Source organism: Morone saxatilis, unplaced genomic scaffold (assembly GCF_004916995.1).
Source record: "Morone saxatilis isolate NCDOM2014 unplaced genomic scaffold, NCSU_SB_2.0 Contig10, whole genome shotgun sequence".
In the NCBI taxonomy this organism is placed as follows: domain Eukaryota; kingdom Metazoa; phylum Chordata; class Actinopteri; family Moronidae; genus Morone; species Morone saxatilis.
This window is the reverse complement of record NW_023339652.1, coordinates 14,256,156-14,269,871: the sequence shown is the minus strand read 5'-3', so window position 1 is coordinate 14,269,871 and position 13,716 is coordinate 14,256,156. Positions and strand designations below refer to the sequence as shown.

The 13,716-nt window shown below is 43.1% G+C and overlaps 1 protein-coding gene across 1 annotated transcript in view; it reads left to right on the top strand.

Moving 5' to 3' along the window:
• Positions 1–519: 519 nt before the first annotated feature.
• lrig3 (leucine-rich repeats and immunoglobulin-like domains 3) overlaps positions 520–13,716 on the top strand; it is a gene marked incomplete in the record, with an annotated part of 19,969 nt that continues 6,772 nt past the window's right edge. The window contains 7 exon segments of the mRNA XM_035679002.1: positions 520–1,027; positions 5,157–5,228; positions 5,336–5,410; positions 12,292–12,426; positions 12,764–12,907; positions 13,324–13,467; positions 13,565–13,708. Of these exon segments, the coding sequence (XP_035534895.1) occupies positions 831–1,027; positions 5,157–5,228; positions 5,336–5,410; positions 12,292–12,426; positions 12,764–12,907; positions 13,324–13,467; positions 13,565–13,708 (911 nt within the window).

Here is a 13,716-nt window from a genome sequence, read left to right as displayed (position 1 = left end):
AAAGTTTAAACATTTATAATTTGTGTAGGCGATCTAAGCAGCTTAGAACTCACTCATGCGAGCTACTCTGTGGGCTTTGAGAGGTTTTATACATCCAAATTTCTATTTCTATAAAATCCAGACCAGGCCTCTAATTAAGACCTGCTTTTATTAGTCAAAACATGGAGCCTCACCAGACTAGTAATAAGGACCCGCGTCTAACTGAGACCCTGCTTTAAGTGAAGTTTTACGGTATTAACTATCCACAAATATTCCAGTTCCAATGTCAAAAAGTGTATGCAGCAACTGTAACTTACTTAATCTGTAAAATACCAAAGAAAGAAATAAACAAGTAGCACTTGTTATATTAACTGAATGTGCTTTGTTGCAATACTGTAGTATTCTGCAAGTGTTGGGAGCTGCTCTGTGCTGTCCCATGTAGGGACTCCTTGCTAGCAGCGTGGACTACATCTCCCATGCGCCCCCTGTGGCCCCTCCCCTCGCATACCTCTGGTGTGTGCTCACGCTGCTCTGTGGGGATCCTGCACAGCACAAGTTGCCCCAACAGCAGCAAGCAGCGGCGGCGGCGGAGGCAGCGAGGCGCACGGCAGAAAAAAGTTTCTCCACAGGAATGGGCAAGTTTAAAAAGTACGCCTTTCTTTCACATTTCACATCCACGGCCCTCACAACGACGCGGGATTGGATATAAAGGACCGACTGTGTTGATAAACGGCACCAGATTTGGGATTTTCTTCGGTGACCCCCCCACTACTACCTCTTTGGATTGGCTGCGCTTCATCTGAAGATACAACCGAGAGAGAGTGTTCTTCTCTCTTGTGTGGCCGGAGAAAATGTGGTCCCCTACGCAGCCTCGCACTTTGGCGAGGTTTGCCGTGCTTTTTCTGCTGTTTGTGAGGCTCCAGCGTGGATCTGCTGCTAACACAAGGACGTGTCCCCCTCCCTGCTCCTGTTCTGGGGAGCTTTTGGACTGCAGTCGGCTGAAAAGGGGCCAAATTCCAGAAACTATCCCGGAATGGACAGTTCAACTGTGAGTCCAGTTAAATAACGTTTGTGTGTCTTATTACAACCATGGATCATTGTGTTTTTTAAACTCTTTTTGCTTATTGGTTAATTATTTTGATATCTTTTCACACCTCTGCACTGAATAGGTTATCGTTTCCCCTCAGAACCGACGGGATGGTCCACATTCCTGTCGTAATGAAAACAGAATGGGCTGCAAACCACATGTAGAATCTCCTACTGCAGAAAGAAATAACATATGTTTGACTTTGCTTTGGTTTTTTTACTGAAATTGGCCCTTATTTTACTGCATTTGGTTCAGCCAGTAAACTTTCTGCAAAACTTTTCTGCCCCACCTGACATGAATGGCAAGAAGGTTCTCCTCAGAAATGACTGAAAACCTTGCCTGGTGTCCATCTTTAACACCTAGTCATTCATCCGTCTCTGTGTCTTAACATGTTTTATTTATTGTATTGGCCCTTAAAGCAGCACACCAGGCTGCTCGAGGCCAGCAGGGAAGCACAAGCAGTGTGTTTTTACACATCAATGTGCTTTTGTCAGTCCCTCCAGGCCTCCTAATGAAAGTGTAAATGATTAAGTCCTCCCAAGTGCCTGCAGGGTTTAAAATCAGGATGTGTGGTGTATCATTGCAGGGTGTAAGCAGTTGTAGCTAAATGGTGGCAGTACTACCAGTTGCAGCAGTAATAACAACACTATTAGTGGTTGTTACACTGATCTCCCGTCAGGTCTCCCACTGCAACTAGAAGACCCCCGTAATGTTTCTAATGGTTTGACAGTGTGGTCACATCCGCGTTTTTTTATTTGCAGTGATGGGTGTTGGTGTGTCTATGTCTTCAGGTTTCAGCTTCACGGACCTCGAAGGCCTTCAAAGCCATAAAAGCATAAATCAGATGCAGTCTGTGTGCTGCCCCTGGACAGTTTCCTAAAGTAATACCTCCATTACTCCGCTGTTTGTCTACTGGCTCCATGAGTTGAGTCGAGGCTGAGCTCGGCCTGAAGCCCGTTGGAGACGCAGCTTTTAATGGCTTGTTCCTCAGTGTGTTCTACTTTACAGATAATTATTCTTACTGGATTTTTATTGCCCTGCGTTAAGCTGCAGTGCTTGATTTTTATTGTCCTGTGTGAGGTTGTAGTGCTTGATTCACTGCCTGGTCCGGAGCTGTTTCCTTGCTGTTGAATTTAGTTTTTCTCTTTCTAAAATGTGCTGCTCTGGAAACTTGACGTTGCCAGAGAAAACAGACCCAGCCTGAGCCTCATAACCAAGGCCGGCCTTCCAAAGAAAATGAAAAAAAAAAAGTTCCACATGGGGGGAAAAATTCTTTTCACTCTGGCATGCTAATTTACGAGTGGCTCTCCAGCACATCTTAAACCCCTTAAACCACCCGACCCTTTGTTTTCCAGCACCCCATTATTTCTGCTGAATTAGCAACTCCAGAGCCAGCGATGGTACTGATTAAGGAGGAGCGTGTAGGATTAGTTCGAAACAAACTCACAGAAAGGAGGAGGGGGGGGAGGAGGAGAAAGTAGGAGGGAGAAGAAGAGACCAGCATGGAGAAGTAGGATTATAAACCATGAATATCTGGGGTGTTGTTTGGGGGGTGGTAGGCTACAGATTTATGCCCCGATTCAACGGCTTTTCACTTTTCAAGGTTTAAGAGTGAGGCACTGTAGTTTCGATAATGTGCATTAAGGGAAAACCGCCATTAAAAAGTTACATAAAGAGTTTTGTGTCACAGAATGACACTAATTAGATGTTCCTTGGAGCTCAGTAACTACATTTATTTGACCAGGTAACATTAATGGCCAGGGAAAGGCAAGAAGAGGTCGATTCTTTTGGGTTTGTGTCATAGCTAATGCTAATTTATGGTGCGTTAGCTACTTACCTTACATTCTTGAGTTTATACTAGCTAGGAATCAAAGGATTCAGGAACCCTAGCGCTCTGGGTCGTTCAACAATAGCTACATTGAGGGAAAATGCTACACCATTTTATTTTTAATAAATAGTGAGCTCTATGAGTTACCCAATGACATAAAAGACAGCATACACCTCTAAAGGAGTATACAAATCTACGACTACGTAAAAGAGGTAGATAACAATACCACATCCCACTGGTTACTATCATAGCCTATGCTAAGTTTTGTTAGCTACCTACCTTTTTTAACTAGCTATTAGAGCTAATAGCTATAAGGTAATAAGCTACAGTTTATCATACCGACCTTCCAAAATCACAAATGCCATCCTCATTGATGAAACTAATCAAACCGCCACTTATATTTATATTTTTACTGAAGTTTGCTCTTTGGCTTTCAAATGTGTCCTTTGGCTAACTTGCTCTTTCAAAGCGCAAGTCTTTGGCTTCTTCCACAAAGGTGTAACCCAGCCAATCAAAGTTCTTCTGCCTCTGAGAAACATTTATGGAACTAAATTTGAATTCTGCTGCCATGTCCCATTATTGTAATCTAAAACGTTACTGACAGCTCTCGTAACCTAAAGAGTGGCTCACTTATTCACCTTTCAGTCTTTGATAAGGAAAGCCGTGCGGTACATTTTCAGCACATACAGGCTGGAGCCTGTACGCAGCGCTGTGTGTTATCTTGCTCCGCTCAGAGCCTGCTTTGTGAGGGAAGTGGATGTGTCAGAGCTACTTAGGGTTTATCTTGGGAGTATGATAGGACACCTTTCCCATATGGCCCCCAGTGCTGGAACTACAACAACAACAACACCACACAGCTCCATGCTTGGAAAGAAAAGGAGGGGGGGGGGTTAGCCTGAGCAAGGCAAGTAAAACTCTGGTTGAGTGGTTCATGAAACTTTCCACCAAAGAACAAAAACAGGCCCCAGAAAATTCGACAGGGGTGTTTTAGACTTTTGAAAAGCGTCCTTCTCGCTTTTCCCGGCATTGTGAATACATCAGGAGTTGATAGGTTCTTCCCCTCCTCCCAGAGCTCCTTGATGGATTCCAGATGAGGGAGGTAAGGAGGAGGAGGAGGGGGTGTAAAAAAAAGTGTCTGGCACCGCGGCGTTGATCGTGCGCAGCAGCGTCAATAACTCCACCACTTTATGGCGCACGAGGCTTCGCTTGCCAGACTCCTTGAGCTGGTTTTCAGGCTTCTATTCAAAACAGGCAGCAAAAACAAGAGTCTCACCCCCAGTGAGCTGCAGCCAAGACTGCTTCAGTCCAGTCCAAGGCTCGGTCGGGTTTGTGTCAGGCCCAGATCCACATGGGATTCAGACAGAACCAAGACATAGACCAGAGACTGATTAAGCACTCGTCAAGACTACAATAGGCAATAAGCAACCTATGTACAAACATTAATAAAGAAGTTCCCAGAAATGTGCAAAATTGTAAAGGAGTTCTGATATAAGCCCAGACCAATCGATGCTAGAGGTATGGGGTTCTATATATACTTGATGATAAACCAAATATTATTGGAAATAGTGTTACTGTGAAGGTTTGTAACTATTAAAGTCAAAATAGGAATGTGGTTAACACAAGTACAGACACCAGAAAAGAGGCCAGCACTTTAGCCAGCTTTTTTATCGACGTCCCTCGCCAGCTTTCACCCTCCGTTTCAGCACAAACAGAATCTCTCCCCTCAATAACTTATCAGCTTGTCTGTTTTGGCTCTGCCTCTCAGCAGAGGCCTGGATATGAAGTGAGGAGTTTTGGCCTGCACGCTCTCTTCTGTGTTTTAAAAGAAGGGAAGAATCCAGAGGCCTTTAACTTGTAAGCCCTTTTTTGGAGAGACTGAATGGGAAGCAGTTTGTTTTGGGACTTTTTCAGTTGCTTTCAGATGTGACTTGCAGAATCGGTTGATGGGATCTGAAACTGTATCCCATTGTGTTTTTTCTCCTGTTTGTGACAGTGTGTCGGTCATAAATCGTATCCTTGCTTATTTTTCGGACCATTCTGTTACATTTAATCACCATCAGTTGTGCACCGTCTCACAGTTTAATTACAGTGGCTTTTCTTTGATCCATTTGCTCTGTTCACAGTGTTAAGGCACAATAACACAAAGAATTTGTATGTAATTATGTTTGCCATGTAGACCCAAATGGAAGACTGCAGCAGCTGAGAAATACAGTCCATGGTGTATACTTTTCCTTTAATTTTTGCCTTTTTTTCCCTTCGCAGGGACCTGAGCCATAACAAATTGCAGGTGCTTGACAGCACGTTGTTTTCTAAACTACAACATCTAAGTGAAATGTAAGTATGCCTTGTGTTCTCAGCACTTCTCGCAGGATTTTCTAAACAGTTTTCGTCACTGTCCATGCATGTGACAAACTACTCTTGATTCTTTTTTCATAATACAGAAAGCTGAACCACAATGAACTGGAGGCAGTACCTGATTTGGGCCCTTATGCTTCAAACATCACAACCCTCATTCTGTAAGTACAAATTCTTTTAATATATATATAAAAGCGTTACACCTCCCCAGACTCACTTCTGGAGGGTGATCCTCTGCCAAAGTTGCCATTCCTGGTTAAAGTAGTGAGCAGGGAAGTGGTTCCTCCCCCTTCCTTCCCTCGAGAGAGCAACCCTTTTGGCTGAGCCGGTTCCCAGACGGGGCAGTCGGAGACATGGCACCCAGCCCCAGACGGGTCACGTGGTCGAAGACAAATGCCATCAACAGAAATGGAAATGTTTTGTCTGGTGGCTGTTGATGTATTTTTAACCTGGAGGCAGTGACGTGACGCTGGGAGGAAAGAAATCTGTCATGTGAAAATGACAGAGATCCAAATTTGGTGATTTTAAGCTTCAGTGGGTGTTTTTACATGTTTCTGTGCGGCCCTTTATGGGGCTCAAATGAATGGTGGTTAATCTGGAAACAAGATGGTGTCTCTGACTTCCTGAAAATCCAACAGTGTCTTGGTCCATCACCTTAAAGCAGCCAATTAATGCCTGTTTTTGAATATATATGCAGTGTTTTAAAGTGCTTCGCTGACAGTGAGAGCGTGAGTTCACTTCTGCTTATAAATTCAATGAAAAACCGCTTGACTTGTCATAGCTCATCTTGCTCAGACTTTAACCAGAAGATCCTTTGGAATATTGTTGTGCAATACGTGCTTTCAGAAGAACACCAGATATTAGTGTGTGAAACCTCAACAATTTTATTTGCTTTCTGTGGCATGTCTCTCCAAAACCCACTGACGTGAAGTTATTGTGGAAGAATGTATCTGTGTCCCGGCTTGATGAGGCTTATTCCTCATCAAGCCCCAACACGACGCTCCGCGGCAGCCGCAGGGCCTTCAGCCGTCAGCCATCAACAGTTTGTTTGCACGTTTAGCAAAGAGTGTCACCTCCAGCTATAAGTTTCAGCAGAGGAAGATAGGAGGGATGGTTTTGTGTTTAACGCAAGCTCTTTACCTTATGTCATATTTTACTGCATTATTTGAGGGGGAGGTTTTTGAAGTTTTTCCTACTTCACGTGTTAACTCAGATTTGTTGTCCTGCACCATTATTTGTTCCACACACAAATAACACCTGGTGTGAATGGCTGCATTGTTCCCGTCGTGGTTAGAAAGAGGTCACAGGTTCATATGTCGCAACTGCTGTGTGTGCTGTCCAAGTACCCTTGAGCAACTCTGGATTAAAGTGCAGAGTTCCTGCACTGATTCACTTTAGAAATTCCAGACTTTCTCCAAACCATAATTTCTTTATTTGATTTGAGGATGTTGTTCTGTTTGGTTTACCCAAATTCGTGTCATCCATGTTAACTCTGACTTAACACACTCCAGATAAGTACAGAATAACACGAAACACAGACACTTATTTATAGGACATTAAATAATCTTATTGTAAGATATGACATAATGTAACTATACGAACGCCCATGAGAGTTGAAGTTTTAAAAACATTTGTGAAAAAGAGGAGGAGGTAGGTGATATTAGGATTCCTAGAGGTTTGTTACAGCCAATGCTAATTTAGCTACCTGAGAATTAGCAGGGAATCCCAAGAATTATAGCAGTAATACTGTCATTAAACAAGATTTGCACTGTTGGTGAGGCACTGTGATAACATAATTCTGGGTTCAAAGTAAATATTACAATGTACAGTAATGAAAGCATAAGTAGAGAAGATATGAGATGATAAAGTCACCAGAATGGCTCCATAATGACAGTTACACAGATCTAGATCTACCTAAACGTTAGCTTCACCATTAGCTACTGGTCATACCAGACCAAGCAGCAGTAGTAGCAAAATCTCTGAGAACACTGAACTATGTAAGGGTGCGTTTTGTTGCTCAACTTTTCGTTTTTAGTGAAAAAAAGTCTTGCTTTAATGTTTTAATGGAGAGCTCCATGAGTCACAGAATGATATGACATTTTCCTGCAAAAATGAAAGCATTACATGTTTCAGAAAAATGCTAATGGAGCTAAAGACGCACATTTGTTTGACCTGGTAACCGTAATGCTCAGTGAAAAACACAGGAAGTACAAGAGGTGGATAATATTGGGAATCCTAGTGGTTTACTTTACAGCTAATGCTACTTTATGTTAGCTACTTACCTGACCTCCCACAATTTTAACTAGCTATTCCAGCTAATAGGTACAAGCTAGTAAGCCACAGTATATCATGCTAACCCCCTAAAATTGCTAATGGCATGGTCAAAAAAGATGCAAATGACATTCAAATTTTCTGTTTTGAGTTTTGCAATCACTTTTCAATTCAAAGTTTCTTCTTTTAAAGTCAGTACTTTGGCTTCACTCTTGGTGGTCTAAATGGTGTCACCTGTTATATTAGTAAATGGAGCAAAAGTGTTTTTAAATTGCACTTTCTGTGAAGCCTTCTTTGACCCTTTTTCTGCCGTGAAAAGATTTGATACGAAGAAAAAGAAGAAACTGAAATTGACACTTGCTCTCACACTCGCACTGCCTGTGTTGGGCTGCCGCCCTCCTCCTTCAGATTAGGTGGCGCAGTGTGATTTTTCCAGAATTTTTCTCCCTCCTTCAGTTTCTCCGAGCTGGGAGGGTAGTAATGAGAAAAAAAAGACCTTGGGGTATCGAATACCACTTATTCAAACAGCCAGTCAGACATAGCGGCAGCTCTCGCCGACTTCTTTGACCTCGCAGCTCCGAGTAAAAACAAACGGCAATAACCCTGCAGCTGGTAGTAATTGAGTCGTGATCATCTTAATTAATTGAACAATTTCCCAGGAATTTATGGAGGGGGTAAACCCCACCGCCGCTAAATCCCCTCTGCCTGTGTTCAGGGGGGTTCAACAAATGACCTGGAGATTCCAGGTCTGATTAGGTATATTAGGAGGTGAACTATAGATATGGGAAACTTGTTGAAGATGAGAATTACAAACCAAAACAGTAGCAATTATACTAATAATCCGCAACATCTAATAGATATATGTGCAATAGGGCTGCAGCTAACGAATAATCTTATAATCTGTTAATCTGTGGTATTTTTGAAGAATCTATTTATTGTCTGTTTAAAAATGTCCCGAAGTGCAAGGTGATGTCATTACATCCCTTGTTTTGTCCGACCCACAGTACAAAACCCAAAGGTCCTCCATTTACAATGACTTTTAAAAGAGCATCAAATCCTCACATATAGCATTTTCCATTATTTCAGCACTAGATTCAGGCTTATGACAGCTTTTTACATTTTCTATCCTGTTAAGAAGCAGAGCCAAGTGCTTGGCATGAGCAAGAATAGCTTCAATAGCTGATAGAAACAGAAACACTGCGGTCAAGCGGGCTTAGCAACAAAGAAAATACACATTTTGAAAAACAGAATGCAAGATGCATTTATGAACATGTACAACAGGCATAATTTGAGGGGTTTTAGTATTGCAAGAAATACAGAAATATGTGGATACGTCAAGAACTTTACAGCTCCCCAGACAGTTGCTGTAAAGGTCCTTCAGTTCGCATGCTAATGCAATCCCTGCTTCTCTCCACTCCGGCTGGGAGCCGACGTGTTAAGATGATCAGCCATTTGAGTGAGATATGTGCAGAGTTTAATATGGCGTCTCAACAGCAAACGCAGCCCTGGTTTTCATTACAGGCGCCACTGCAGAGAGAGGGAGTCATCAGATGGCTTCTCAAAACTCTGTTCTTTTTCCAATAGGAAATACCACACACACACTCACACACACACACGGACGCACCAGCAGTCATATGCACACACACTACGAGCGAGACAGTTTTAGAAAAAGCGACTTTCCATTTAAAGAGCTTCCCCCATTAAAAAAAAATAGTCGCTGCTCGGTGCACAGAGCCTTGCTGAAATCAACAACAACAACCTTAATCAGGAATCTTTGAATTTTACATAACAACCTAACTTTTCAGTGTGTAAATGTGGTCAGTTTGATTAGAGGCCAAAAATACTATGGGGTAGAGTGCTGGCAGGTATGTGCCTTTGTGAAACCCACATCGTGTTGGTGTAACAAGTCTGTAATAAAAAAGGCTTTAACCACACTCACGTTTCACGACTTCAAGTTTCGAAAAGGTTTGGAAAGTCTGGAAACATGCAGAGGAAGATTATGGTAACATGCACATTTTTCAAATCTTTTTATTCATGGTAAACACTTTCTGTGCTTGTCACAACAGCGCTGATTTAGTGTCTGTCTGCTGCCTGCCTCAGTTTAATAATGAGTACATATTTGATCAATGTTAAAGATGCCTCTGGCTGTTATTGACTCACAGGTTGGCCTTCCATCGACTTCCACTAACAGCCGCAAAGCCCTACAACCACAGCTGTAATGGCTCTATAATCACGTTATCTGATAGCAAAGTGGATGAACAAATTTGAAGTGTGTGTAATTAAAGTGTACAATGCACGGCCTGTTTGTGTGTGGAGAGGACAGAGGAGGGCTCATTGAGTGGCGGTGCAGATGTTGAGATGAGGGGGTGTCTGCTGTATGGTGTTGTGATGCAAAAATAACTAGAATGAATCTGATAAGGCTGATGGGATTATGGAATAATTAGTTGGCCCCCAGTGGTAAAATTTCAGGGTCCATCTCCTCGTCCTCAGACTGGAAGTGTGTGCCAGCCCCTCTCCGTGGCTCTACTTTCCCCCAGAGAGAAACTGGAAAGACTGGTTCTTTCTCACCAGGCGGCCTTCCTTCTCTCAGCGACCAGTCAGGGGAACATGAAAACTGAGACACAGGTGGTGTGCGGCGCTTTTGTTTGGGACCGGGGGGCTGTGGTGCGTGGAAAGCCCACTGCAAATCTCCAAACAAAAGAGCTGCCTGTGCCGTTTTTATTGAAGACTATGATCGGTATTTACTGCACACCAAGAACCTTCTCTAGATTTTTGAGTATATGTTAAGGCTGTTACAAAAAAAGTACATTTTATTTATATAGCCCAATATCACAAATTTGCCTGGAGGGGCTTTAAAAATCAGATGGGGAGGTTATTCCAGAGAAAGGGGCCACGATAGGAAAAGGCCCTGCAGCCAGCTGACTTCTTCTTAACTCACAAGGACAGACAGGAGTGAGTAAGTTCATGCTCAAACTGAGTGGAACTAAGAACCTACAAGTGGAGGCCAGTGGCATATTTTCAGAATGATATAAGTTTCACATCAGCCTTGGAGTTTATATTGTGCACAGGCATGCTAGCTGGCCTGTGTTCATAAACCAAACTCCATGTAACAAAATAACAGTTTAATCATTTAGTGATCTGGTTTGTTTTAACTTCTTTCAGCAGTTCCAGTGCATCATAAAATGCCTTATTTGTGTAATTTGGGCAAGTTTGCCACTTACAGTTGCTCCTGCCCCCACCCCCACCTTGGCAGCCCCCTATCCTGGTGACTTTTCCCTGCCACAGGACCAAGGTTGACTGAAGCACTGAGCTCAGGAACATGCTCTGGCGGGTTTTATTCCAGCAGTGTCCCACAGTCCGGGCTGGCATCCATCTTGAATCTTTGTTGACTGCAAATCTTCCCTTCAGAGCATCTCCGAAAGGTGTTGCACTTTTTCTGTGGTTTCTATGGAAATATCAACATCAACACGTGGAAAATGGGTCACAGCTCTCACAGTGTCACCACACAGTGTTTTCAATGGGTGAGAGATCTCAGTTTCACAACGGCGTGGTGCCATGCTGTCTCTCTGCCGGAGGTGGACGAAAGAAGAACAAAACCTGAGATCAAGATTAGACGAGTTGGTGAGCGCAAAAGCCTTGCTGGGTGTGAATAGACGGTCATAATACCTGATTTGCATCCTGTTAAATGCTGCTTTTTCTTTCACTGACAGCATTTTTTGTGAAGAAATTTTACAATTTACTAAAACCCAAGTTGACTTCTTCAAATAACTTTATGGTCTAAAAAAATTATAAATTTAGAATTACATAAATGAGAGGCGACTAAGAAGCTGGAACTTGAGCACGTTTTGATATTTTTGCTTGTGAAATTAACAAAACAATTCATCTACTATCAAATTAGTTGACCATTAATCTTTTGTCGATCAACTAATCAATTAAACATTTCAGCTCTATTCCCGACAGCGGCCACTCTTGTGAAGCAGTTTGTGCCGTAGGTCAGTTGATTGACAGATTCCAACAATTAAATATTAATGACACCACATCCCAAATTAAACCTACATTATAAATCTGTCCTCAGGTTGATGTTTCTTTCGGGCTGCTGGAAAGTGAAACAGAAAAACTAACACTAGCTCTCTGGTCAGTAAGGTGTAGCTGGAGGGGGGGACTGTAACCATCGCAATGAATACTGAAAACGAGGCCTGTAGTCTGGTGCATTGGAGGGAATTCCTGCCTCCCCCCTCACTCTCGCTCTGCTGCTGGGTCTCATACACAAAGAGGGCACTGTACAGGCTCTGTTTATAACTAAGCAGTCCCTGCACTGCAATTTAGGAGGCGTGCAGCTCAGGAAATTGCTGGCCTCTGCCGAGGCATGCTTTCACTGAGGGAATGGTATTCATCAGCCAAGTAATTGGCAGGTTACTTTTTTAAATACCTTGTCGGTAATTACCTTATAAACAAAATAACACATCAATAAACCCAAAGGTTGCTTGGACCTGGTGTGAAGAGCAGCAACATTGATCACACGGAGCAATCTGCTGGCATCCTTGAAATATACTGTACATGCAACATCAGCAAAAAAATCTATGACAGCGCTTCGCGTTGGGTGGTAAGTTTTAGCTCTGCAAGCGCGTGAGAGTTTGTCATTTTTTAATGCCACAGGCTAATTGAGGGACTTGACTGTTTGTATATCTAGAAACATGAAACTGGTGTGCGCTACTAGTCAAATACACAGTATTTTTGTCATTTATTGGAGCGATGGTGTCTGTATTTTCAGAGCAAACAACAGGATCACCAGGATCTCTGTGGAGCAGCTCAGGCCCTTCCTCGCTCTGGAAACGCTCGACCTCAGCAACAACAACATTGTGGATATAAAGGCCAGCTCCTTCCCCACTCTTCCGCTCAAGAACCTGTGAGTGTTACCAGTTCTGTTACTGCCTGATTGTGCCTTTTATATAGCTGAAAGAGAACTTTTTAGTCCAAACCATAATATATTAGCAGCTCTTAGCACATCACAGAAATCCACAACACAGCTAACCAGTAGATGTATCAGAGCATCACGTAATATTTTTCTCATTATGTACACATACCATAGTTATTGTAGTGTTTTTATAGACTAAATGCTGGGAAAAGCCCTATTATTTCTGGTGATTATGTTAGGAACCAACCCCATGTTTCTGTTGTTGTAATACAGTTTTTCTTCGGTGTCTTTGGATTCTAAGCAAACCTTGTTATTAAATCTTTCTCAGGTTCCTCAACAACAATCGAATCTCGTCGCTGGAGACGGGCTGCTTCACCAACCTGTCCAGCAGTCTGCAGGTTCTTCGGCTCAACCGCAACCGGCTCTCCACCATCCCAGCTAAGATCTTCCAACTGCCCAACCTCCAGCATCTGTAAGCTTTGTTTTTCTGTTGCTTTATTTGTGTCCTATAACAACATTTTGACGTCCAGACATTCTCCGACTACACACTAGTTTGGAACTTGAATTTAGGAGAAATGGCTATTTAAGTTAATTTCATCCACCATCATTGTGGTGATGTGATATTTAGATTGTCTACATGCTGTTTCTGAGGCTTTTTCACCCTGAAATCCGTATAGTTCTGTGGAAAACATTAAATGATGGAGAAAAAGATTCAAGGAGGGAACTGTTCTTACAATACATTGTAAAACATCTGCACAAAATACCAGTTATTGGTAGCATCTGTCTGAAAAGTCAAACTGTACCACTACATTTCCTACCATCTGGGTATTCCTTGCTTGTGGTCTGACGCTTACCGTGTGTGTGTGTGTGTGTGTGTGTGTGTTTCAGGGAGCTGAGCAGGAATCGGGTTCGCAGGGTGGAGGGCCTGACGTTCCACGGTCTGCACGCTCTTCGCTCCTTGAAGATGCAGAGGAACGGCCTCAGCCGCCTGATGGACGGAGCCTTCTGGGGCCTCAGCAACATGGAAGTGCTGTAAGCAAATTTCCAAGAGACGTGCAGTTCTGTTCTTCCATCATGACTGAAATGTAGTATAAAGTCTCATTGTGTGTGTGTGTGTGTGGGCCTGCAGGCAGCTGGACTACAACAACCTGACGGAGGTGAGTAAGGGCTGGCTGTACGGCCTGCTGACTCTGCAGCAGCTCCACCTCGGCCACAACGCCATCAGCAGGATCCGACCTGACGCCTGGGAGTTCTGCCAGAAACTCGCCGAGCTGTGAGTCC